The sequence below is a fragment of the Pectinophora gossypiella genome, chromosome 8, assembly GCF_024362695.1.
Source record: "Pectinophora gossypiella chromosome 8, ilPecGoss1.1, whole genome shotgun sequence".
Classification (NCBI taxonomy): Eukaryota; Metazoa; Arthropoda; class Insecta; order Lepidoptera; family Gelechiidae; genus Pectinophora; species Pectinophora gossypiella.
This window is the reverse complement of record NC_065411.1, coordinates 3714010-3736892: the sequence shown is the minus strand read 5'-3', so window position 1 is coordinate 3736892 and position 22883 is coordinate 3714010. Positions and strand designations below refer to the sequence as shown.

The window sequence follows — 22883 nt, the reverse complement described above, 5'->3', positions numbered from 1 at the left end:
AATAATAAAACATAAACATGAATTTTGCGACGGAAAATTCCACTTGATATTAACTCAGAATCATGGTCTAAATTCCCCTTTGTATTCGTTACGATGTCATTAATACCCTGTATACGGTGACGAGTACTAATATGTATACACTTTGAAACCATGTCACATTAACTTTTTTGACAAATAAACCGCAAGTCTCATTAAATGTCAAATATGATAATGCGACAGGGTTCTAAAGTGGGTGCATGATATTGCTCATGACTGTACATAAACTCACGCCTACTTATCACTGGTGAAAACGAAGAGTGTCTGTTTCCTTTTCACACCTAAACCATGATGTCGGCCTGATTTGGATAAAAATTTGCACAGATAAATCGGAAGACAGAGATAGGCTCAGTGTATTATTCTGACAATAGATTCGAATAGCTATTTGAGTAAGTAGGTTAAAATGCTATGACGTCAATTTTCATAAGCATTTCGTACTAAATTCGTGTTAAGTATTATTACATTTTCGTTGAGTGCTTGTTTTATCCAAAATTATTGTAAGAAAACGAATGATTTGTGTCGCGACAGCCAACTTCCATTAGTGTAACTAATTTGTCTTGGAAGGAAACAGCATCTAAAGCAAAAAGGTTTTGATCATTATGTTATATTGTTCCCTTGTTTATTATTATTATTTAATATCCAAATTATCTTTTTATCCGGCCAAATAGCAATTCCTAAAGTAAAAAAAAAATCGAAATTTATATTAAATTAATAAACAAAATAATATAATACGACTAATTTCAATGGGTAAAATATATTTTGAATTTATTAATAATATGTAGCTATGTATGAGGCAAGTAACATAATTAAACATCAATGATATGAGGCAATGGTAATGGTAACAACCACCGTGATCTAATGGTTAGAGCATTGGGCTCACGATCTGGAGGTCCGGGGTCGATTCCTGGTGGGGACATTGTAGAAATGACATTGTGAGTCTGTCCTTTGTTTGGTAAGGACATTATAGGCTTGAATCACCTGATTGTCCGAAAAAGAAAGACAATTACGTGCTTCGGAGAGCACGTTTAGCGGTTGGTCCCGGCTATTAGACGTATAGCGCCTCCACTAACCCGCACTGGAGTACCGTGGTGGAGTATGCTCCACACTCCCTCCGGTTGACAGAGGGGGAGGCCTGTGCCCAGCACTGGGTCGCATATAGGCTGTTTATGTATGTATGTTGTATGTATTGTATGACGATACTTGTCTACTAAAGCTGCGAATAACGGAAGTGTGCGAATTTTATACGCTTGCCTGCTTTGAAGGAAAATTATTACGAAAATTAATTTCCTCGTTCTTATTTATACAGCGCCATCTGTCGCTTTACGACTGAAATGTTGAGCCCAATTGCTCTCATTTCGCCTGGAGCATTCCTTCTGTGATGTGGGTAGGCAGGTTAGCAATCTTTGCATTCTTTATTCAAAGTTATTTTCACGCGATTCACTTTTGTTTTTGACTTATTAACGAATGTCATACAATACTTAGTAGTGTAGGTGTCATTTGATGTTTCGTAAAAACATCTCATATGACTAAGAGTAATAAGTCTTGGTCTTTGCCTACTCCAACGGTAAATAGGACTAAGTTGTCATCTAGTCTATTAATTCCAGGCCTTGAAAGATATACGCTTGAAAGACCAAGAGGATGAGAAGGGCAGACGGAATGCGCTCATCTTGCAGAAGACCCTGTGGTTCGCTGGAGTGGCAAGAAACGCCGTCGTAGTAGTGCTGGCCGCGGTGCTAGCATTCTTCGTGCACCAGGATAAGACAGAGCCTTTGATTCTCACTGGTAAGTCCATAATTCACATTAATGCGGAATGTAAAAATAAGAAAATAAAATATGAAAAAGAAAAAGATGAAGGAAAAGTAATAATCCTAACCACTTGCGCTGTCCCTATACACCTGAAAATAGCCCAGCTCAAAGAAAAAGGGAAACACTCACGTGATCAGCTTCTGAATTCTTCTTACCAGGCCTGGTTTTTGTTGACAGCACAAGAAGCAATCACAGCAGTCTCTTTATTTACAATTACACAGCGGCGGCGGTAACTTTCGCAAAGGCCGGTCACAGGATGGGTGACCACAAAAAAAAAACGTTTTCATCTCGAGCTCCTCCGTGCTTCGGAAGGCACGTTAAGCCGTTGGTCCCGGCTGCATTAGCAGTCGTTAATAACCATCAATCCGCACTGGGCCCGCGTGATGGTTTAAGGCCCGATCTCCCTATCCATCCATAGGGAAGGCCCGTGCCCCAGCAGTGGGGACGTTAATGGGCTGATGATGATGAGCGGCGGCGGTACATTTAAGATTATTTAAAATATTTGCAGAAAAAAGCGCATAATGTTTATTCCTGAGACATAGAATAACGGAAATGATACATTCCGCCCCGCATCAATTCGTATCAGTGTCGCGCTAGGCTATGTACCCCAACCCCATTGGTTAGGTTAGACTTTAAAATGTTATGATATTTGATACTATATTCTTCTTCTCTTCTTCTATCGTGTGGGTTGGGAGGTGGATTACTAACCCCATCCACCCTGGTGTCAGGGTTACTATTGAGCCGCCAAAGGCCCTAGACATGGCTCATGTAACGACTACTAACTTACAACAGTTAACTTAATATAGTTAAGAGAGTGTAACTATTTATTTACTCTGGCCTATCGTGTCCCACTGCTGAGCAAAGGTGCGCCCCGGACACTTCATACAAACAACCTCGTTGTACACAGACACTACACATTGACATTATCGCACACACGCAAGTTCACGCAACCGTGTGTGTGACGTCAGAGGGCTGTCAATTATAATACCTAATTTAATCGTCATTACTTACTTAGGTACTACTTACGAAATAAGCTTTTATAATCATCAGTTAGTAGGTATTTATCAAATCAAATATACTTTATTGCACAGAACTAAAATTTCAACAATCAGACATAACACATGAATACAGTACAATTTGAGCGGTCTACAAAAAAATAAAATAATAAAAAAATAACTCTAATCTAATTCATTAATTTTAATCTAATTTAGGTGGTATTTATTTATTTATTTACCACACAAATCACAAACAAGAAATATTGAACAATAAAGGTTCATAATATGTATAATTTTTACTCGACATAAAAATTCACTGAACTGATTAATAGCATTTACATTATTTTTACCTTAAGCACGTAGCGAAGGTTCAATTTTATTGCAAATTATTAGCATGTTTAATGAACAATCATTATGAAAAATTGGCGGGTCGACGTTCATCCACCTATCCTGGTGCGTTAGGCTAACATGGCCACCCCAATTCCACTTCAGCTTCCTACTCAAGTGCCTATAAGCATGTGGCAATAAATTCAGCGTTCACTACCAGGTCAGGATATAAAACAAAAAGATTCACGAGACATAATTTAAAAGACATCATAAAGATTTCGGTTCATGTTAGCTAGAAACTGGTTAAAACTTTCGAAGTTTTCGAAATTAATCTACCCTTAGGCGGAGTTGCGGGTTTCATGAAACTTTATGATATTTTGCCATGTATTATATTTCATTTTGTGCAAACACTGCAATTTAAGTGTACTAGTAGGTACTTTAAGTAAACTATACTGCCATATACGTACCACATTTTTTGCAATAAACGAATTTGAATTTGAATTTGAACTAGCTTCCAGTTTATTATACCATCCACATCTATACTAATGCTATAAATGCGATAGTACAAGTTTCACGCTTAAACCACTGAACCGTTTTAGATAAAATTTATAATGGAGATAGATTGAGACTTAAGAAAGAACAAAGGAGTTTTAGTCGCGGTATGAAACCCTAAGGGGATGAAATAGTGATAACTTAAGTCCACGCAGACTAGTCGAGGGCGCGTGCGGAGAGCTAGTAAGTAGAGATACTTACCTAGTATAATAGGCTAGTTTCCAACTAGTCAAATCAGTTACTTTTTACTAAACGTCAAAACACGAAATTACTATGGAATTTGTATGAAAAAGCACTCTGTGACGTCATAGAAAAACGTGACAAAATGTCGGACTTATTATTACGTTTTTCTTGATTAAAATTCATAAATAAGTTTAATAGAAAAAAGAAAATGTTTTTCGTTAGTTTTAGATGTGTCTTTATTTAGTAATCAGAATTTCATAATTTATCTTGAACCTAGTACACGACCCAATATTAGATCGAACTAGCAGTTGCTATTTACAATATAATGTATGATTTATAAATAAGAAATAGCTGCGTAACAAGTGACATACGAAAACAACAAACTGTCTATAAGGATATTGGTGATAGAAATACTATTAGTTGCCTATAATTAAATTAAATTAAATAATCATTCATTAACAGGCATATACCCATAGAGAACAAATACAATAAAACCAATAATAATTACAACAATAGTAATTACAAAAGATAAAAAAAATTACTAAAATTTACGCGCAGCAAACTGAAGTCGTCAATAAGAACATATAAATAATCTGCTATGCAGATATAGGTCATGTAAACGTCAATGATTCCATACTTGCTATGTAGTAATCATTGTTTAAAAGAATCTAACATTCTTCGCATCACACGCGGGTCGCACACGCGGGTAGCAGATTCAATAAGTTATCAAAAGAGTTGGATGTTGATTTATTCAACACTACTCCACTGTCACTAAGACGTCAGCTGAGTAACAACTTTTTTTATTTAAAATCTGTATTTGTCTACCGTCATAATTACTTTATGTTCTTGTCATTTTGTGTCTACTATGTTTGGAAACGTGATGCGTGACGATTTGAGCGAGCGTAATGATGACAAATCTTTTGTCAGCAGCCACCAGCGGCTGACTTTACCTATTATGTTTTTTTTGGTGAAAACCTGTAATTGGCTATTTGTTTGTTTTTTTGAATCTAAATTGTATTGTTTTGTAAGCTGTTCGTTTTCCAAGAAATAAATAAATAAATAAATCACATGTGAAAAATCATTGATTACGTTATCAGCGAACATGCTAATCGCACTACACCCCCACGGCAGGCCCAGCATACATCGAAATGCATTATTATATTGCTCTTTGAGTTTATTATAAGCGCACTGTGTGTAGTTATAAAATAAGTGAGAGGTGTAGAACGCCTGACAGTACGCCTTAAATAGCGTTATTTTTATACTTGCTTTGAAAAATGTGCAAATCGCCTCCCCAACATATTACTTTTCATGGCAACAGCCCGACGTTGCCTTTTTAAATCGTCATTATCCTTTAAATCTTCTGTGAGTATATGATCTAAGACTTAGATCGATTTAAATACTTAGAATCTAAGTATTTAAATTGATCTAAGCGTCGAGAAACAATATTTAATGTCGGCCCGCAGAGAGAAATAGGAGGAATATAATCGGGGCCTCTTCCACTTTTAAAAATCATTACTTCCGTTTTCTTAACATTGTATGCTAAACAGTGACTCAGTGCATATTGTTCATATATTCTTAACAGTTTTTGCAACCTACTGACAGAATTTTGTCCGGCCAAGTAGTTAATGCCATCTGCGGCAAATCTACAATAAGTCACGTCAAAAAAAACTGACAGAATGAAATTAACGTGTTACTTTAGTCAAAAAACCGTTCTTAGTGAAGAAAATACATTGGACAATGATAATACATAGGTACTTAATTTCTTAAAAAGAAACATTTTAAACGATATTTACATAACAAAGCTTCTTTGACGGCCTTACTCCTAAGTCGTTATTGTGAATTTTCCCTAAATATTGTCCCGTGTCGTTATAAACGCAATAATGACGGGAGACAGAATTTTTATCCTTTTTCGTGGGAATTATTTTCATAATGCTGCTCCATAAGCTTTATTTCACATCGTAATTTTGACAATATCTATTTGTATTGTGCGTAGGCTGTTCCGTGGCTGCGACTCAGGATTTCGTCAGAGGAGGAAAATTTTATATTTTGCGAGTTTGCAAGTGCGTAATCATCATTTAAGTATATTTTTTTGTTTTTGAAGAAAATATTTATTTGCTTTTGCTTGTAAGTACATAATATTTTATTTTTGATGTAACTTATTGTAGATTTGACTTGTCCGGAGCGTTGAGGGCTCTCACCCGGTAGAAAATATAAAACACAGGACTGAGGGTGCCCGGTTGGGTGAGAACCTCGGTTCAGTGCGCCCTTTTTTGTCATAATGTTATTCAACATAGAAAAGTAAAAATCCTTGCCACTCTCCACACATTAAGACAAAAATGCATTACTTACGTGATAAATAACAACTTGCTTATTTATATTAAGTATCAGTTGATATAACGATTATCACACATCACATTGACACCACCATATATCTGAGAGAATAGCCAAAAACTATTTTATGAAAGCCAGCAGAATATAAAGTACATACCGAGCTATACATATACATTATATTTATTTCGTTTATGTCAATCTTAGGGCGCCTACAGACCAACGTCTCTAGCCTGGAAGCGCACATACACATTATTTTTTAGATACATACATAAACTCCCACCCGTAATCCCTTATGGGGTGGGCAGAGCCACAAGTAATCAAAGACAACTTGCAACCACTGTTGATATGATGATGTAAGCTGGAAATGATGAACCTTATATGGGTGATAAGGGATCAGCCTAACGCCCGTAACATTAGTCCATCATGTTATAAAGGACAATTTTTAAGATCTATTGCCTTTATCGAACACTGTGTTCTACTGGGTCGATTTCTGAAGCTAGAATTGTTAGAAATTATCGCAACCCTAGATTGAGAAATGACTTAGGTGAATGTCAAAATAACCAAATACCAGTGCAATCGGCTTGCGATTGCCGCGTCTTGTCGGCTTAAGCTGAAGACGTATTGAACAATCTGATTGACATTTACTTATGTGATTTTAACTCACATTATATATTGAATAGCTAATTAAAGCAAATTTAACTTTAATAGTTTTAAAGTGGGTATGGAATTGACTAAAATGAATAAAAATAAAATCCAATATTATAATTTATTTGTCATTTCACTTTATAGTGTACAAATTTAAATATTCCTTTGTATTAGGTTGCCTGTTAATAAAAGATTTTCAATTGAATTTGAACTTAATAGCCATTAAGTTGTTACTTTGATATTGTAAGGCGTTACTTCGAAAAGAGTTGATGTACTGAAGTACAATATTTCGGTAGAAATATTCATGCCGCGTACTTGAGCGGAGGAAATTGCCATATCCGACATATCTTCCACATAATGCTAAGGAAAGAGGTACGCGTATTACCTGCTACACTGGTTAGTATAAGTTACTGTGGTCCTGTGTGTACTGGATTGCTTCTCTGACGCGGAGCGCCGCTTCGAACCCCGATTTGCATCAATGAGTTATTAATTTTATACAATTTTAATTAACCAGTTACCTCGACCATTAGATTATAGACTGCGATACGTTTTATCAACTATCATGTCGGTTTCATAGAAAGCTCAGTCAGGCGTAGGTACTTTGTTCATCATGTGATGTGGTACTTACACTTACCTCTGACTTCCTCAATTTTGAATAGCCGTGAACTCATGTTATGTAGTGATTGGTTGCTAGATGTGATCTTATAAAGATACAATCGATGTTTTTTAGCCTTGTTCTTGTTCATGTGGGTTGTGAGGTGGATTACGAACCTCATCAACCCTGGTGTCAGGTTTATTATTGAGCCGCCAAAGGCCCCTGACATGACTCATGTAATGACTACTTACTTACATCAGTAAGTAGTAACCGGAACCAACGGCTTAACCTGCCTTCCTTAGCCCGGATCATCTTACTTTTGGACAATCAGGTGATCACAATCAGGTGAGCCTGTAACGTCCTAATCCAACTAAAGATCACAAAGTGATTTGTCCACACCGGGATTCGAACCCGGGTCCTCCGGATCGTGAATTTAACGCTCATCCACTGGACCACTGAGGCCGTTTTTTAGAGTTATAAGATTTATTATAATGCCAGCTTAGATTTTGGTTATCGCGTGGGACATGTTACTTTCCATCCGCTTTCCACACCCTTAAAGGATGATTTGGGAGATAAAAAATATCCTATGTTCTTTTTTGGATCTCAAACTATTGCCATACTGAATGCTGTTCAAATCGCTGAAGTGGTTTAAACGTGAAAAGGTAACAGGCAGACAGATAGATAGAGTAACTTAGTAACAAACATTAGTATTATAAATTATTAAATACATGTATTGTCTTTTCACAGGTAACATAACTCCAGGCCTGCCGACCCCGCAACCGCCAGCGTTCCACACGATGGTCGGCAACACGACATACACGGCAGGAGATATGCTGGGCCATCTCGGTTCCGGTTTGCTCGTCGTACCTTTGGTTGGAATCATCTCCAATGTTGCCATCGCTAAGGCTTTTGGTGAGAACTATTACATATTGTTTTAAATTTACGTGGTTATCATCATAATTAAAACACATAATAACGGGTTCTTACCGCGTTAAATCAGGGATATAAGACTCCCGATATGCATGCCATCATCCCGTGATCATGGCACTTGCAACAGTGTCGAAATATCGGGAGTGTCATATCCCTGATTTAAACGTGGTAAGAACCCGTTATTATGTGTTTTAACTATTACATACATACAAACTCTACCCGTGACATAAAATAAACAATAAATAATACTAATTACTTACGTATAAAAGGGACGCTCTTCATCCCGCATCGATACGAGTTTTTTACGATTACTACCCCACCCCTGATTTGCGAACTTACTTCAGTCCGTGCGTAAGGATTACTCCTTACGGAGTGCGTGTGGACTGTATGTCTCGCTCACACTCGCAGAATAAAGCGGTACATAGTTGCACATGTACAAAATCTGCATCTGTGTAGTGTCTGTAAAACCAAGATTTTTCTTAGTTAGAAAAACCTAACCAGAGTAGTAACAGTCTCACAAAGTGATTTATTGACATGTCTCCACCGGGATTAGAACTCAGGATCTCCATATTCATTACAACCCAAATACTCTAACAACTAAACCAAGGAGACCGTTAGTGAGGCGATGAATTGCGTGCAGACGCGGAAATAGACGATTGTTACAGCGGAAAGACAGATAGACACACTTAACGTTTTACGACACGATGAACTACATCAGTGGTACTCAAAGCTTGTCTCGCGGAACCCTGGGGCTCCGTAATATCTCTGGTAGAGATCCGCTAAAGGGCATACTCAAAACTCAAAACATACTAAGTACATACATACTTACATACATAAACTCACGCCTATTTCCCACCGGGGTAAGCAGAGACTATAGAATTCCATTTGCTTCGATCCTGACACACTTCTCTTGCTTCCTACACATTACATAACTAAGACTAAGTACATAAGTAAGTAATTAAACATTACGCCCGTAATTACTAATGGAACTACAAGTAATTAGGAGACAACTTAAAGTCAATCTTGATATGATCGTGATGATATAAATAAAGTATCAAAATGGTACTGTCGTCTAGCAAGTTTGAGAGTCGCTGAATTATCTATTACCTAGGGAACGAAACTAAAGATAAATGTATTTTCAGGCCCATACGAGTAAATAAAGATTTTGTTCTACTGTTTGAGAGATGAATTAAATAACAAGATATTTTTCATATTTGATTCCGCATAACAATATAGATATTTGTGCTTGTGTTATATAATTGATAAAAAATACAAATACTTACTTATATAATGCTAACTAAAGTAAGAATGATGATATATATATTATAAAAGAAAATTCAACTCGATATTAATGCATTCGTTACAAAATCACTAACCTCCTGTATAATAGAAATATTTTAAAAACAATTGATGTAAATACAAACTGTGTAAAGATTTTTATCTCAAATATAATAAACAGCAATATTTACATATATTTGATCAATATGTATATTACTTCCACGCTAACTAAGTATGATAGCTACCTTTGTTTGTGATCCTGACATTATCATAATGGTTTAAATGATGCAATCTAATTAAATGCAGCGTTTTACGTCAGCTGCATCGTAAATTAAGATCGCTTGCATTCATAACTGCAAAACATTGTTCATTTATCGCTGGTAGTAAATTTATATACAGGCTCTGACACTTACTTTTTTAGTAATAAAATGTTATTAAATACTAACAAGTTTTTCATAAAAACATCATGCACCCTTGCCTTAGCTATGTTATTTAAAAATATATTAATATTTAAAGCTTCAGAAGACACGTTAAGCCGTTGGTCGCAGATATTAGCAAGTTAGTAAAACACCTCCATATACCCACAGTGCAGCAGCATTATGGAGTATGCTTCATGCCCGGCAGTAGGACGTATACAGGGTGTTAGTGACATCGTAACGAAAACTTTGAAGGATGATTCAGACCATGATTCTGAGTTGTTATCAAATGGAATTATGAGTGGATCATAGTCTAAATTTATTATTTTTAATTCTTCTTCTTATCGTGTGGGTTGTGAGGTAGCATAATCATCAACCCTGGTGTCAGGGTTATGATTGAGCCGCCAGAGGCCCCTGACATGACTCACGTAACGATTACTCACTTACATCAGTAAATAGTAACCGGGCCCAACGGCTTAACGTGCCTTCCGAAGCACGGATCATCTTACTTTCGGACAATCAGGTGATCAGCCTGTAATGTCCTAACCAAACTAGGGATCACAAAGTGATTTTTATGATATGTCCCCACCGGGATTCGAACCCGGGACCTCCGGATCGTGAGTCCAACGCTCAACCACTGGACCACAGAGACCGTTTTTTATATATTATTATCTTTAATAGTCCTTACAATGTCATTACTATATGGGCTGTATATACATCCTGTATATGCTGTATATGTTATGCTATTTAAAGTTATATATATTATTTATTATACTCTAATTTATTTGTAACTTATCTCATTGTGAGATGGACGTAATTGATTGTATACATTCTTCGCAAGATTTGTATTTTCCTCTGTTATTTTCATTATTTTAAACATCACTTCATTTAATTAATGCTTCTATGCTGTTCTGGGAGCATATAAAAAACATAGAACACGTTCAGCTGCTTCTCTTCCCGGGCATGTCGTAAAAACCGACAGAGGGATTGTGTCCTCTAACATGATGGACTAATGTTATGGGCGATAGGCTGATCCCTTATCATCATAAGGTTCATCATATCCATCTTTGGACTTCGTATCAACAGTGGCTGCAAGTTGTCTTTGATTACTTGTGGCTCTGCCCACCCCATTAGGGATTACGGGCGTGAGTTTATGTATGTATGTATGTAATTAATGAATATAAAGTAAAAAAGTAATAGGACCCATGTTGGTGCTATTTTTGGGGATCTGTAATTGGCTCTGTGTTGTTAGCTTTTTAAATAACTTAATAGCTGTTGATCTCCAGAATATTCTTTGGCATGTATTTAAATCGATATCTGTATATTCCCTTTTTTCGATCAAATTATTTGAACGTTCAACCTAAAATACTCAGTTGCACACTAATTTTGCACACTAAATAAAAAAATATATACACAGATGTGCATTTAATAATATCCCATATTCTTCTTCTATCGTGTGGGTTGTGAGGTGGATTACCAACCCCATCAACCCTGGTGTCAGAGTTATAGATTATTAAATACTAAGTGAAATTAAAATTAATAAATAAATAAAATTCATAAGAAATTTCATTAAAAAAAAAATATATATATTTCAAGTAACCATTGACTCATATGTGTTAGTAAATGACTTATTTCTAATGTTAGTACTTATAAAATAAAAATAACACACAATATCAAAAGCTTTTAATACATTTGGGCACGTGCAGCCCACTGCAGCGACGCAAATAGGGGCTCTCATCCCCAATCGAACAGAGAGCTAGGTTGTTTAAAGATTCCTAACTCGCGACATTGAATATGACCATATGTGCTTATAATAAAAAAGTTCAATTTTCTTGAATATTCCTTTGGATTTCTTTACAAATGTTAACAATACTAACTTTATGATTTCAAGTCTGAACTGTTTGTGCATAAATACAGGGATCAGCGTAGAGGGCTTAGTTGTTTCATTTTCCAAAGTGTAGATCTAGTGAAATTGTTTTCTGCAAATAGAAAATAGGACATTCGTGTGCTGTTATGGGCGAGAACTAAATTAGGATTCATGATAGTACCATGCCTTCTGTTTGCTTCTGTTCTTGCATTCGTAATATTTATAGCGTAGGTTTTATGGTTATTTACGAACGGGCAAGATGTATTTTGTGGTTCTTCGTAATTCGGCTGTTATTCACCAACTTCATTATTATTAATAACCTCTGTGGTCTAGTAGTTAGAGCGCTAGGCTCACGATCTGGAGGTATGGGTTCGATTACCGATGGGGACATTGTCAAAATCACTCGGCTCGGGGTGTTATCTGGCAGGATAATAGTTGAAAGGTTTAATTGACCCTAGAGGGTCGATAGCGGTAAGCGCTGAATGAGGGAAATCATTACAAATATGCGCACATTACAAATATGTACTTATTACTAGCTTTTATTATTATTTATTTTACATGTGGGTTTGCTTGTATTTACTTGATATTTACGTTGCATTGATAAAATAACTGCTTAGACATGTTCCGGATAGGTTTTATCGCCGAATCTTGCATACATACTTAATGTTGTCTTAAGATATGAGACACCAAAATAATATAAATAAAAATATAAGTTTAAAAACTAAAACCCGACTACGGAAAAATCACGCTCTAAAATTATGAGTAGTCCTAAAACGCTAGTTTTTAAACTTATATTTTTATTTATATTATTTTTGTATCTTATATAAAACTATATAGAACGGTAGGCAAGAGGGAAACCACTGTCCTCTTTGTCCCTAAAAAGTAGTATTCATAATGCTACACCGACAAGAGCGTGGCTCTTAAATTAATGATGATGATTTAAACTATCAGTAGCCTATCAGGACACTACTGCCAAACCCAACAGGAAACAGGCATGACCTTATGTATGTATACAGTAAGAAGGAACTTTATAGCAGTCACAAAGTAACAAGTAACAGCGGTTCTATTAAAAACCGTATCTGCAGTTAATAGTCGACTGTAAAAATAATATATTTTGAAATACGTTTACAATGAAACAAGTAATTATAAACTCTTCAACGTGACCTTTAAAATTATTTTAAGAAAGTGGAAATCTTAATTACGTCCTCCCACATTATTCTAAGAATAATGGAAAATTTTATTTTCGCCCACGGTGGCTGAAGGTATAACAAAACTAAGTTATTTTAATGTGTTTTAGGGTTTCGTATCCGAAGGTTATAATCGGTACCCTATTTACCATAACTGTACAATAACGTCAAAACTCGCTCGACGTAAAGGGAAAATAAGGCCACTCGCCGTAAAGAGACTCGCCGTAGCGCGGTCGCCGCGCCGTTCGAAAAGTCGCTGTCAACGCCATAAATCCCTATTACTAAGAGTTAGCTGTCTGTCTGTCCGTCCGCCTGTCTGCCACCAGGCTGTTTCCCAAGAACCGCGTTAGGTTGACAGTTGAAATTTTCCCAAAGTATGTATTTCTGCTGCCGTTATAATAGCAGCAGACACTAACCACATTACAAATAAAAAATAAACCATTAAATCCAATTATCATACAATTCAACTGGACTTTGCTTGGCTGTCATATACTTAACCACGTTCATTCATCGTTTATTTTTTATTTGTAAGGTGGTAAAAAAACGAAATAAACATTTATAGGGACCATACAACAAATGCGATTTTTTTGGTCTTCTTGCTCGATATCAATAATGGCCTTTCGTTGGCACTTGAAATGTTCACAAAATACTCAATTGTTTTTCACTTTAATAATAAAAATAAAATAGAATAAATATTTACGGGGACCCATACAAAAAATGCAACTTTTGGCCAATTTTTGCTCGATATATCATTATGAAATTTGTGTACTTACTGTTGTTTACCTAGTCAATGGTACGGAACCCTTCGTGCACAAGTTCGACTCGCACTTGGCTGTTTTTTTTTATTCCTGTCTGTACTTAATAAAGAATGGCTTTGTTTTATACACGTAGGAGGTCTCTGACTGATCAGTCAATTGAAAAGGATCGGACAAGTTGATTAGGTCCTAGAGGGACCTTTATGTCTCCCACATCTATCTTTCTGTAATCGTCTGCATGACAGTTAGCAATCTAGATTACTTACGATAAGGTCGTTCCAATTTACCGCGTTTTACAATACCTGGATTGTGTCCTTGTGAACATTTAGGACTTATGTATTGGCGATCACCTTTGATCACCTGTCACTGTTACGGTTCATCATACATAATAAGATCGCGCTTATTTCCCGTTGGGGTAGGCAGAGACCATGGAATTTCACTCACTACGATCATGACACACCACTTCTTCCACTCTCGCCAAAGACTTCATGCATTTATTTATTTAAATATATGCCAACAGTACGGTCACGAGTTTGCAACCATTTCACATTAACTTTTTTGACAAATTAAACCGTAAGTCTCATTAAATGTCAAATATGATAGTGAGACAGGGTTCTAAAGTGGGGACATGATATGACTCATAACTGTACACATAATATGGTAATGCTATAAAGTATAACTGTTAATGTGACGTTAGGATAGGTTCAATTGCAGGTCATTAATTTAAGAGCTACGTTAACATTCTCCATGCTACTTTTTTTATCTAAATTCAATCTTAGGACTTCGAATTAAAAGTAGGTACTAGTTGTCTACTGATTACTTGTGGCTCTACCAACTATGTGTTATTCCGTGTTTTGTTTTATATTCGTTATTGCGGTGTGTTTATTTCTTTCTTTTTTTCAAATATACATATATGTGGGGTGATAATCGGAATAAAACAGGCTTTTTCAATATCTTCTTTTATTTCTTCCGAAATATATATAGTCTTATCGCCATCTTAAAAATTATCCTACCCTAATATCCTCTTTCTCTTTCATACTTCACGCTTTTATCCTCTTACTCTTTCGCACATGCTCATACGTCGTCCTGATGTCGTTCCGTTCCTACATATATATATACATTTCTAGCTACTTATCAAAGTGTTAGTGACATCGTAACGAATATTTCGATTTCCGGTGGGGACATATCATAAAAATTACTTTGTGGTCCCTTGTTTGGTTAGGACATTACAGGCTGATCACCTGATTGTCCGAAAGTAAGATGATACGAGCTTCGGAAGGAGGAACTAAATAAAGTGATATAAGTCACCCTAATCTATACGAGCTTTATCTCTTAATCTATTATATAGGGTGATAGGGACATCGTAACAAGTACTGAGGGGAATGATTCAGATCATGATTCTGAGTTTAAGTGGAATTTTCCGTCGAATCAACCCCCTCCATAATAGTAAAATAAAAGCTTGTATAGATTAGGGTGACTTATATCACTTTATTTAGTTTAAGTCTTTTTCGCGTTCACTCCAGCTGCAGCTCAGAATTGCAAGAACGTGCAGATACGTAATATTCGACTCACACATATTTCTAGCTCAAGTATATTTTATTTACGAAATGCCGTTTGTATTTCAGCTCGGGGCAAAACATTGGATGCGACTCAAGAAATAGTGGCGCTAGGTGCATGCAACCTTGTTAATGCTTTCTTCAGATCTTTTCCGGTTAACGGCTCGTTTACTCGGAGTGCTGTCAGCGATGCTTCTGGTGTCAGGACCCCCGCTGCCGGCTTCTATACTGGTATGTTAACTGCCCTATAAACGTGTTTATCTCTCAAAGTATAACATTCAATGTGTAGCTAAGTATAATGAGTTAAATATGATATCAGTTTTATTTGTCAAAGTTTCCCAGACACATTGTTTAAAATAACAATAGAGTTGTTATTTATTGACATAAAAGGTTTTTATTGTACAATATTATCTGTTCATCTTTTGTAGCAGCTTCCAAGAAATCTAAAACGATACAAAAGCAACCAACACCAATTTACTTTGTAACAATCTGTAAGATTTCACGTTATTATGTTCGGGCGATTGTCGCGACGGCACTTTGTCATTGTTGAGGGCTGTTTCGTTTTTGATGACGTCTTAAACACCCGTAAAGTTATTCTGTAACTTATTGAAGTCAACCCTAATTTCGACGGAAGTTTGTTCGAATGTAACAATAGCTTTTAACGTCTCAAATTAAGGATAATATTATTGTCTAGGGATTGTCTTGAAACAATGACAATAAGCGTCGGTTTGTAATTTCCCGCTTTAATCGAGCGATTACTTTAACGCGGTAGAAATGGGAGCCAAGACAAATGTAGCCGGCAGTTTATCATTTTTCACATGCGCGGAAACAGCCGAGCTATGTGGTGGAGTAGAAACTTCATAAATCTAAAAGTTTGCATCATAGTTTACTGTCAGAGCCTGGACTAGCGGTTTTCAAATTGTGAAATATTCGTCGTGTTCGTTCGCTTTAAAGACTTACTTTATTAATACCAGGTTTGTCTATAAATCGTGGTCTGCAAATCTTTTTGGAACATTATTTTTACCTTCTTACATTTTCGCCATTTAGGGTCCGATCAGGCATTAGTCTTTATTTCACTCACGTCGTTGCCGCTCGTATAGGAGACACTTGCTAATAATATACGACAGCACTGGGGATAAACAAGACACATGGCCAGCGACAAATATCGGAACGGCCGGCTTATGGGAATAAAAGTCACGAGGCGTAATCGACCTTGGTGTGTGACACGGTCTGTGTTACTTCTGAGCCATTTACGCTATACTTAGTCCGTAAGTGGCTTTTGTTAATGCCAGGAAGGAATCGTCTTATCTGCAGTCTTTCTGCCGTGTTTTAAGGAAGCGTTTTAACGGTCTTCGTGGTTCTAGTGTCTTCATTCCTAGTTTAGTTAGAACACTGCAGGCTGGTCACCTGATTGTTCGAAAGTAAGATGATCCGTCCTTCGAAAGGGGATCTCAAACAGTCGAAGAGTCATGGCATTTGGCATTTGGCTTAATAGCAATCCTGACACCGGTGTCATTGACCTCACAACCCACACGAGAGAAGATAAGAAGCAAGAAGTAATTAATGAAGTAATTTATCTAGCCGTCTTAGCTTTTAGGCTAATATAAATAATTAATCGCCAACCGGCCAGCTTTATATCCAGCTGTATCCATTACAATAAAATTTTGTGATATTAATTTTGAAAAACATTGAATTCCCAACTTCGCAAACATTCGTTTGAAGTGAAAGCAGATAAGTATTTGTTCCAAGGCTGGGAAATTCAGTATGTACTACATATGGCGTTGAACTTATAAAATGCACTCGGTTGTGAGAGTAAGAAAGCTCGGGTTGATCACCCCATACTTACTGAAAATTATTACACATACCTACTAACATAAATAGCCTATACGTCCCACTGCTGAGCACAGGCCTCCCCGCAATCATCTGGAGGGGGAAAATTATTATCATTTAAGTTTTCTTCCGAAATGTTTTACGTAGCTTCAACCTTCCAAACATATACATAATCTCATGCCTATCTCATCGGGTAGGCAGGGATATGAAATTTCTTCCTTCCTTCTCGTTCATAAATCGTTTCAACACACGCCGGTTCAGAGTAGACTACCTACTAAGTACATTGTTTAAGTAAATTTTGGTCAATGTACCGTCCTAGGATTTCCTGGAAACATTTTAAAACCTCTCACTATAGAGGCGGGCATATGGTTAAATTAGGGTCCCCACCCTCTTTTTGATCGCGAAGCAATAAAGAGTGCTTACTCAGCGGACATTGCCGGCCTGGTCTTTTTGACTGCCGTGTGTTGGTAGCATACGATTTTCTTTGTTCTATCGTTCGCGGTGCAATTGTCCGGCCTGTCCCGTACCGTCGTCTGCTTAGGCCCTTAGTTTGCACGCGTTTACATAGTCGATACGTAGAAATCAGCCGCGCCGCGCCGCCGTCATGGCGCGTGTTTAACGCCTGACGCTACGCAAAGAGGAGTGTTATAAGTTTCATCACTTTTTCTGTGTGTCTGCGTGATCGTAGCTCCAGTATGGGTGGTCCGATTTAGTTGCGGACTCGCAAAGCTCGCTTTTCCACTTTTCTGTGTAATTTTCAATGTTCCTCTGTTTTAGAAGATATTTTCGTATATCTTTCATTGAGTGCGAACCATTATGTTGGACAGGGATAATAGTTCTTCTGACCCTGGCGTTGCTGACACCATACTTCTACTTCATCCCACGCGCGGCGCTGGCGGCGGTCATAGTATGCGCCGTGCTGCATATGGTCGACGTGGCTATCATCAAACGATTGTGGGCTACTAGCAGTAAGTACAATATGATGATAAATTAATTATATCATGTATCAAGATTTATACAATACCATAGAATAAAGAATAAGACTACGTATAGAACGGTATCTCTCTGCCCCGCACCAGTTCGCGCCGACCTCACCCCTTCTGGGTTTTACTTTAGTCGCTAAAGGGTAAGGAGATGCCCGCAGACTGTATCGCTTGCACTTGCGCGTTAAGCGGCACATGGTAAGAATGAGATTTTTGTATGGAGTGTCCGGTGTATGACAATACTTTAAGCTGACATGGATATACAAATGTAATCTAGAAGGCTTGAAGCCTTGAAACTATCTTTTCCAAGAGGTGTGGAATGTTGAATTTAATTATTGAATAGTTTAGTGTTAGTGTTTCATTATTTAAAAGCAAGAGGGAGGAGCTCGGTGGCGCAGCGGTAAACGCGCTTGGTCTGCGATTGTTGAAGTTAAGCAACTTTCGCAAAGGCCGGTCATAGTGGGTGACCACAAAAAAAAAAATCATGTCGAGCTCCTCCGTGCTTCGGAAGGCACGTTAAGCCGTTGGTCCCGGCTGCATTAACAGTCGTTAATAACCACCAATCCGCACTGGGCCCGCGCGGTGGTTTAAGGTCCGATCTCCCTATCCATCCATAGGGAAGGCCCGTGCCCCAGCAGTGGGGACGTTAATGGGTTGGTGATGATGATGATGATTTAAGAGCTGCGCTCTTCTCGTCTCCGCCAAATGCTTTACCTCCTGATACGACACGACCTGCATCTTCTCTTTTATACTTTGAACCTTACCTTATCTTTTTACTCTTTTTTATTTTATCTTCTCTTTAGTGTTAGTACACAGGACACAAAAAAGTGAAAAATATACTAATCGATTATAACCAAAACAGACAGAAGATTCAGTTTATTTGTAGGTACCTAATAATAAAGTTTTATCAGCTAACCTGAGTAATAAAGTTATGATAAAGACATTGGAGGTAAAACGAAAACACGAGATTTAGATACATACTTACATAAGATCTCATGCCTATTTCCCGTTAGGGTAGACAGAGACATTAATATACACGGAGGTATTTAGATATGTACATGAACGCGCTGGTTGGCGGTTCATGTGAAATTCAATTAAATGATTATTATCACTTAAAAAATATTATTCAGTTTTTGTATAATTACAAACCTATATTATTTTCAAGATTAGATTAAAGTTTTGCCAGCGTTGGGCGCTGACAGTACTACTTAATTAAAAAATCTTCATTTTAAACTGATGAATAGGAATGCATACCGTATGGGAACGTATCTAGAGAATCGTTTTTATTTTTTCCAGAATGAAGATCTTACGTTACATACAAGGTATAAATGCGTAAAGATTTTTGCAAAACTCAATAGAACCGGGGCATTGAAGCCATGAGGTGCTTTTATTCCATCAAATTTCCTCAATTGGTTTACGCTTCACGCTAATACGAACTTCACCACTCAACGTCGAGAGATCATTTTCCATTTCCCCAAAATATGATCCAATTTGCTTAACCAGATTCTTATATTGAATTTGCTCACTTCGAATATTGATTTTATTAGCCTTAGCAAAATTTGCGAAACACCTTTAAGCTTTAAAACAAACCCCTTTAAGCCTGCTTATCTGGGTATCTAATCGTCGGAGAGATCATCAAATAATTTGGGGATTTCGCCATAATATCAGCGTTGGGAGTTTTGTTAAATTATTCCTATAGAATGGACCGGGATCCCTAGAGGCGAGAAGTTATTATCGCTTCAGCCATCGGAACCATTTCGTATGCCGAGTGGCCCCCGGTACGAGATTTGGAACATTTCTTCAATAATGAATGAAATTGTGGCGGTGCTACATTCGCCATTTTGTATGAGCGGTCGGGTTTGAAAACGTTTTCCGATTATCGTTTTTCTGTGACCTATAAAGGAAATTGCTATCAAACTTGTCTACTCTTGCAGCCATTCGGCTATATCTAGATTGCGCACTAGTTCTTGAGAGAGATCATAATTTTTCAAACTTATATTATTAGGTAAGTTTAAGAAAAAGTAGTAGGAAAAGTACTTACTGACTTCCTGAAGTGAGAAGTTATGTTGTTCTGTTATTATTAATAATGAATTTTCTCAGTACTTATTGGTGGTTATAGGAAAACAATAAGAAACACACTAGACGCCTATTTTTTTTTTATTTAAAAAAGTGTTTTGTCCTTTTCGGGCTTCATAGTCACCTACTAATTCAATATCAACAATAGATTTTACTACAATACGTTTTGTTATTTGAGAAATTACACAAAACATTTTATTGGGTAGTTTCTTATATCAAAGATGAATTATGAAATTCTGATTGCTAAATAAAGACAGATCTTAAGGTGATAAAACACAGTTTTTTTTTCTATTTCACTTATTTACGAATTTTAATAAAGAAAAATGTAATAATAAGTGCGACATTTTATCCCGTTTTTTTGAAACGTCACAGGTTGCATACAAATTCCATAGTGATTTCGTGTTTCGACGTTTAATAGAAAGTAGGTAACTGATTTGACTAGTTGGAAGCTACCCTACTGTATAAGAGGGAATGCATAAGCCACAGATAGACATCTAGTTAACATTCATGTAAGTACCTTGCTGTTCATAAATTTGACAGTTCTACAGAAATGGCCCGATTTGAGTTACGCACGCACTACGGAATATTGTCTGCTTCTGCCATCATGCATAATCTTATATTTGCATAGCTATCATGATTCCGCTAGGTAAACGGCATAGTGATATCAGATACAGAATAATGCAATCATATCGGCGTGTCTGGGTAGATGATGAAGGAAAACATCATGAGGAAATACTGCAAATAATCGTGGTTTCGCTGCGACGGCTCCGACAAATTATCAACTTGTGAAAAATGTGCGTTCGAGACTGAAATTTAAAAGTTCGTTTTTGTAGATTAGAATTTTATGCATATATAAATATTACATTCAATATTAGTTCTTAAGATAGCCAATTAGTAGTAAATACATACGTACATAAGGTCACACCATTGTCGCTTCGTCTACTCTCATCAAATACTTTATGTATTACTCGCCGGTTTAGAGAACTTTAAAACATCTAGGATCTGAGCAGTATGTACGATAAGCTGCAAAAGTCCAATCAGTTTCTTGCAAAGTAATAACTTAACTGGTTGCACTTGAGACCTCCTGGTTACATGTCGTTTCTCTAATAGACCAAAAACAACTACAAAAACATAAATTTTATAATTAAGAAAAGTAATGGTTCATAATTTCACCACTGTTTATAAATAATTCGCTGGGCTCAGTGACTGAACTTTTGATTGTATCTATATGACTATTTGATTTTTGTGGGTGACCACAAAAAAAAAGTTTTCATCTCGAGCTCCTCTGTGCTTCGGAAGGCACGTTAAGCCGTTGGTCCCGGCTGCATTAACAGTCGTTAATAACCACCAATCCGCACTGGGCCCGCGTGGTGGTTTAAGGCCCGATCTCCCTATCCATCCATAGGGCAGGCCCGTGCTCCAGCAGTGGGGACGTTAATGGGCTGGTGATGTGTAATATGACTAGAACCCCTTTAGGATGGAAGGCATGATAGTCAGTTGCTTCTGTAAAAAGTGATCTGTCTAAATCTTCAGGTTATATAATCCCGTGAGACCAAGATACCTAACGCTTGGGAAGTTATAATACACGAATGTGACTTCTTTCACCCTAAGGTTGCCTGGCAGAAATTGCTATTTAGCAATAAGGCCGCCTATTGTACTTATGTTTTTATTCGTATGTTTATGTCCTTTGTATATGTCGTTGTGCAATAAAGTATTATTGATTGATTGATTGAATGTGTACGTATGTTCGAATGTGAAGTGCGAGTGTGTGAGAAATGTGGGTACATACCTACTTAATGACGATGTAGATAAAAAAAATAGTATGGACAGATTAACGAGACGGTGGTGACGGTGTCCCGACGGGATCAATCCCTCCCGAATTGTTTTTCTTTTAGTACTAGTATTTGTCCTAGTAGTACTAGTGTTTCCTAATTTAGCTTCCTTGAAAACTGCGGCAAGTCCCATATAAAATTTCAGCAATTCTTCATTTCAATTTTTTATATATATGATAACTCTGTCTGATACCGCGTCTAAACTCGTACATTTCACCATTTCTTCATTTAATTTTTTTATATATACGTATGGTATCTCTCTCTGATACCGCGTAACTCGTACCTTTCAGTTTACAACAATAAGAAGTGGAAGCGTCTAGCGACGTTCATCAGTTGGTTTCTTGAGATTTAATTTGTGGCGGGATTGTGAGGCGTTAGATTTCCCTGGTGGGTTCATTACTCAGTGCCAATGTGTGCCATTTGTTCCTGCACGGTGCCGGAGGAAAAATCTGCGAACTACGTCAAGAGTGCCTAATTAATATGCTGAATAGAGTTTTGCGCCACTCTCGCTAGAAGGTGGTAGTGCCAAAACACACCAGTTTATTCCCTTTGTTTCGGCTACGTCAATTCTGCTTGAATTTTGGAAGTTTTTTCTTTTGTTTCGGTAATTTATAGACTATACAGGGTGTTAGTGACATCGTAACAAAAACTTTGAGGGGTGATTGAGGCCATGATTCTGAGATGATATCAAGTGGAATTTTCC

At 37.0% G+C, this 22883-nt stretch overlaps 1 protein-coding gene across 1 annotated transcript in view; it reads left to right on the top strand.

Moving 5' to 3' along the window:
* The window catches only part of LOC126368877 (sodium-independent sulfate anion transporter-like), a 59933-nt gene that overhangs the window by 15943 nt on the left and 21107 nt on the right, over positions 1 to 22883 (top strand). The window contains exons 5-8 of the mRNA XM_050013081.1: positions 1641 to 1818; positions 8218 to 8382; positions 15529 to 15690; positions 18117 to 18257. Of these exons, the coding sequence (XP_049869038.1) occupies positions 1641 to 1818; positions 8218 to 8382; positions 15529 to 15690; positions 18117 to 18257 (646 nt within the window). The remainder of the gene's footprint in view (positions 1 to 1640; positions 1819 to 8217; positions 8383 to 15528; positions 15691 to 18116; positions 18258 to 22883) is intronic.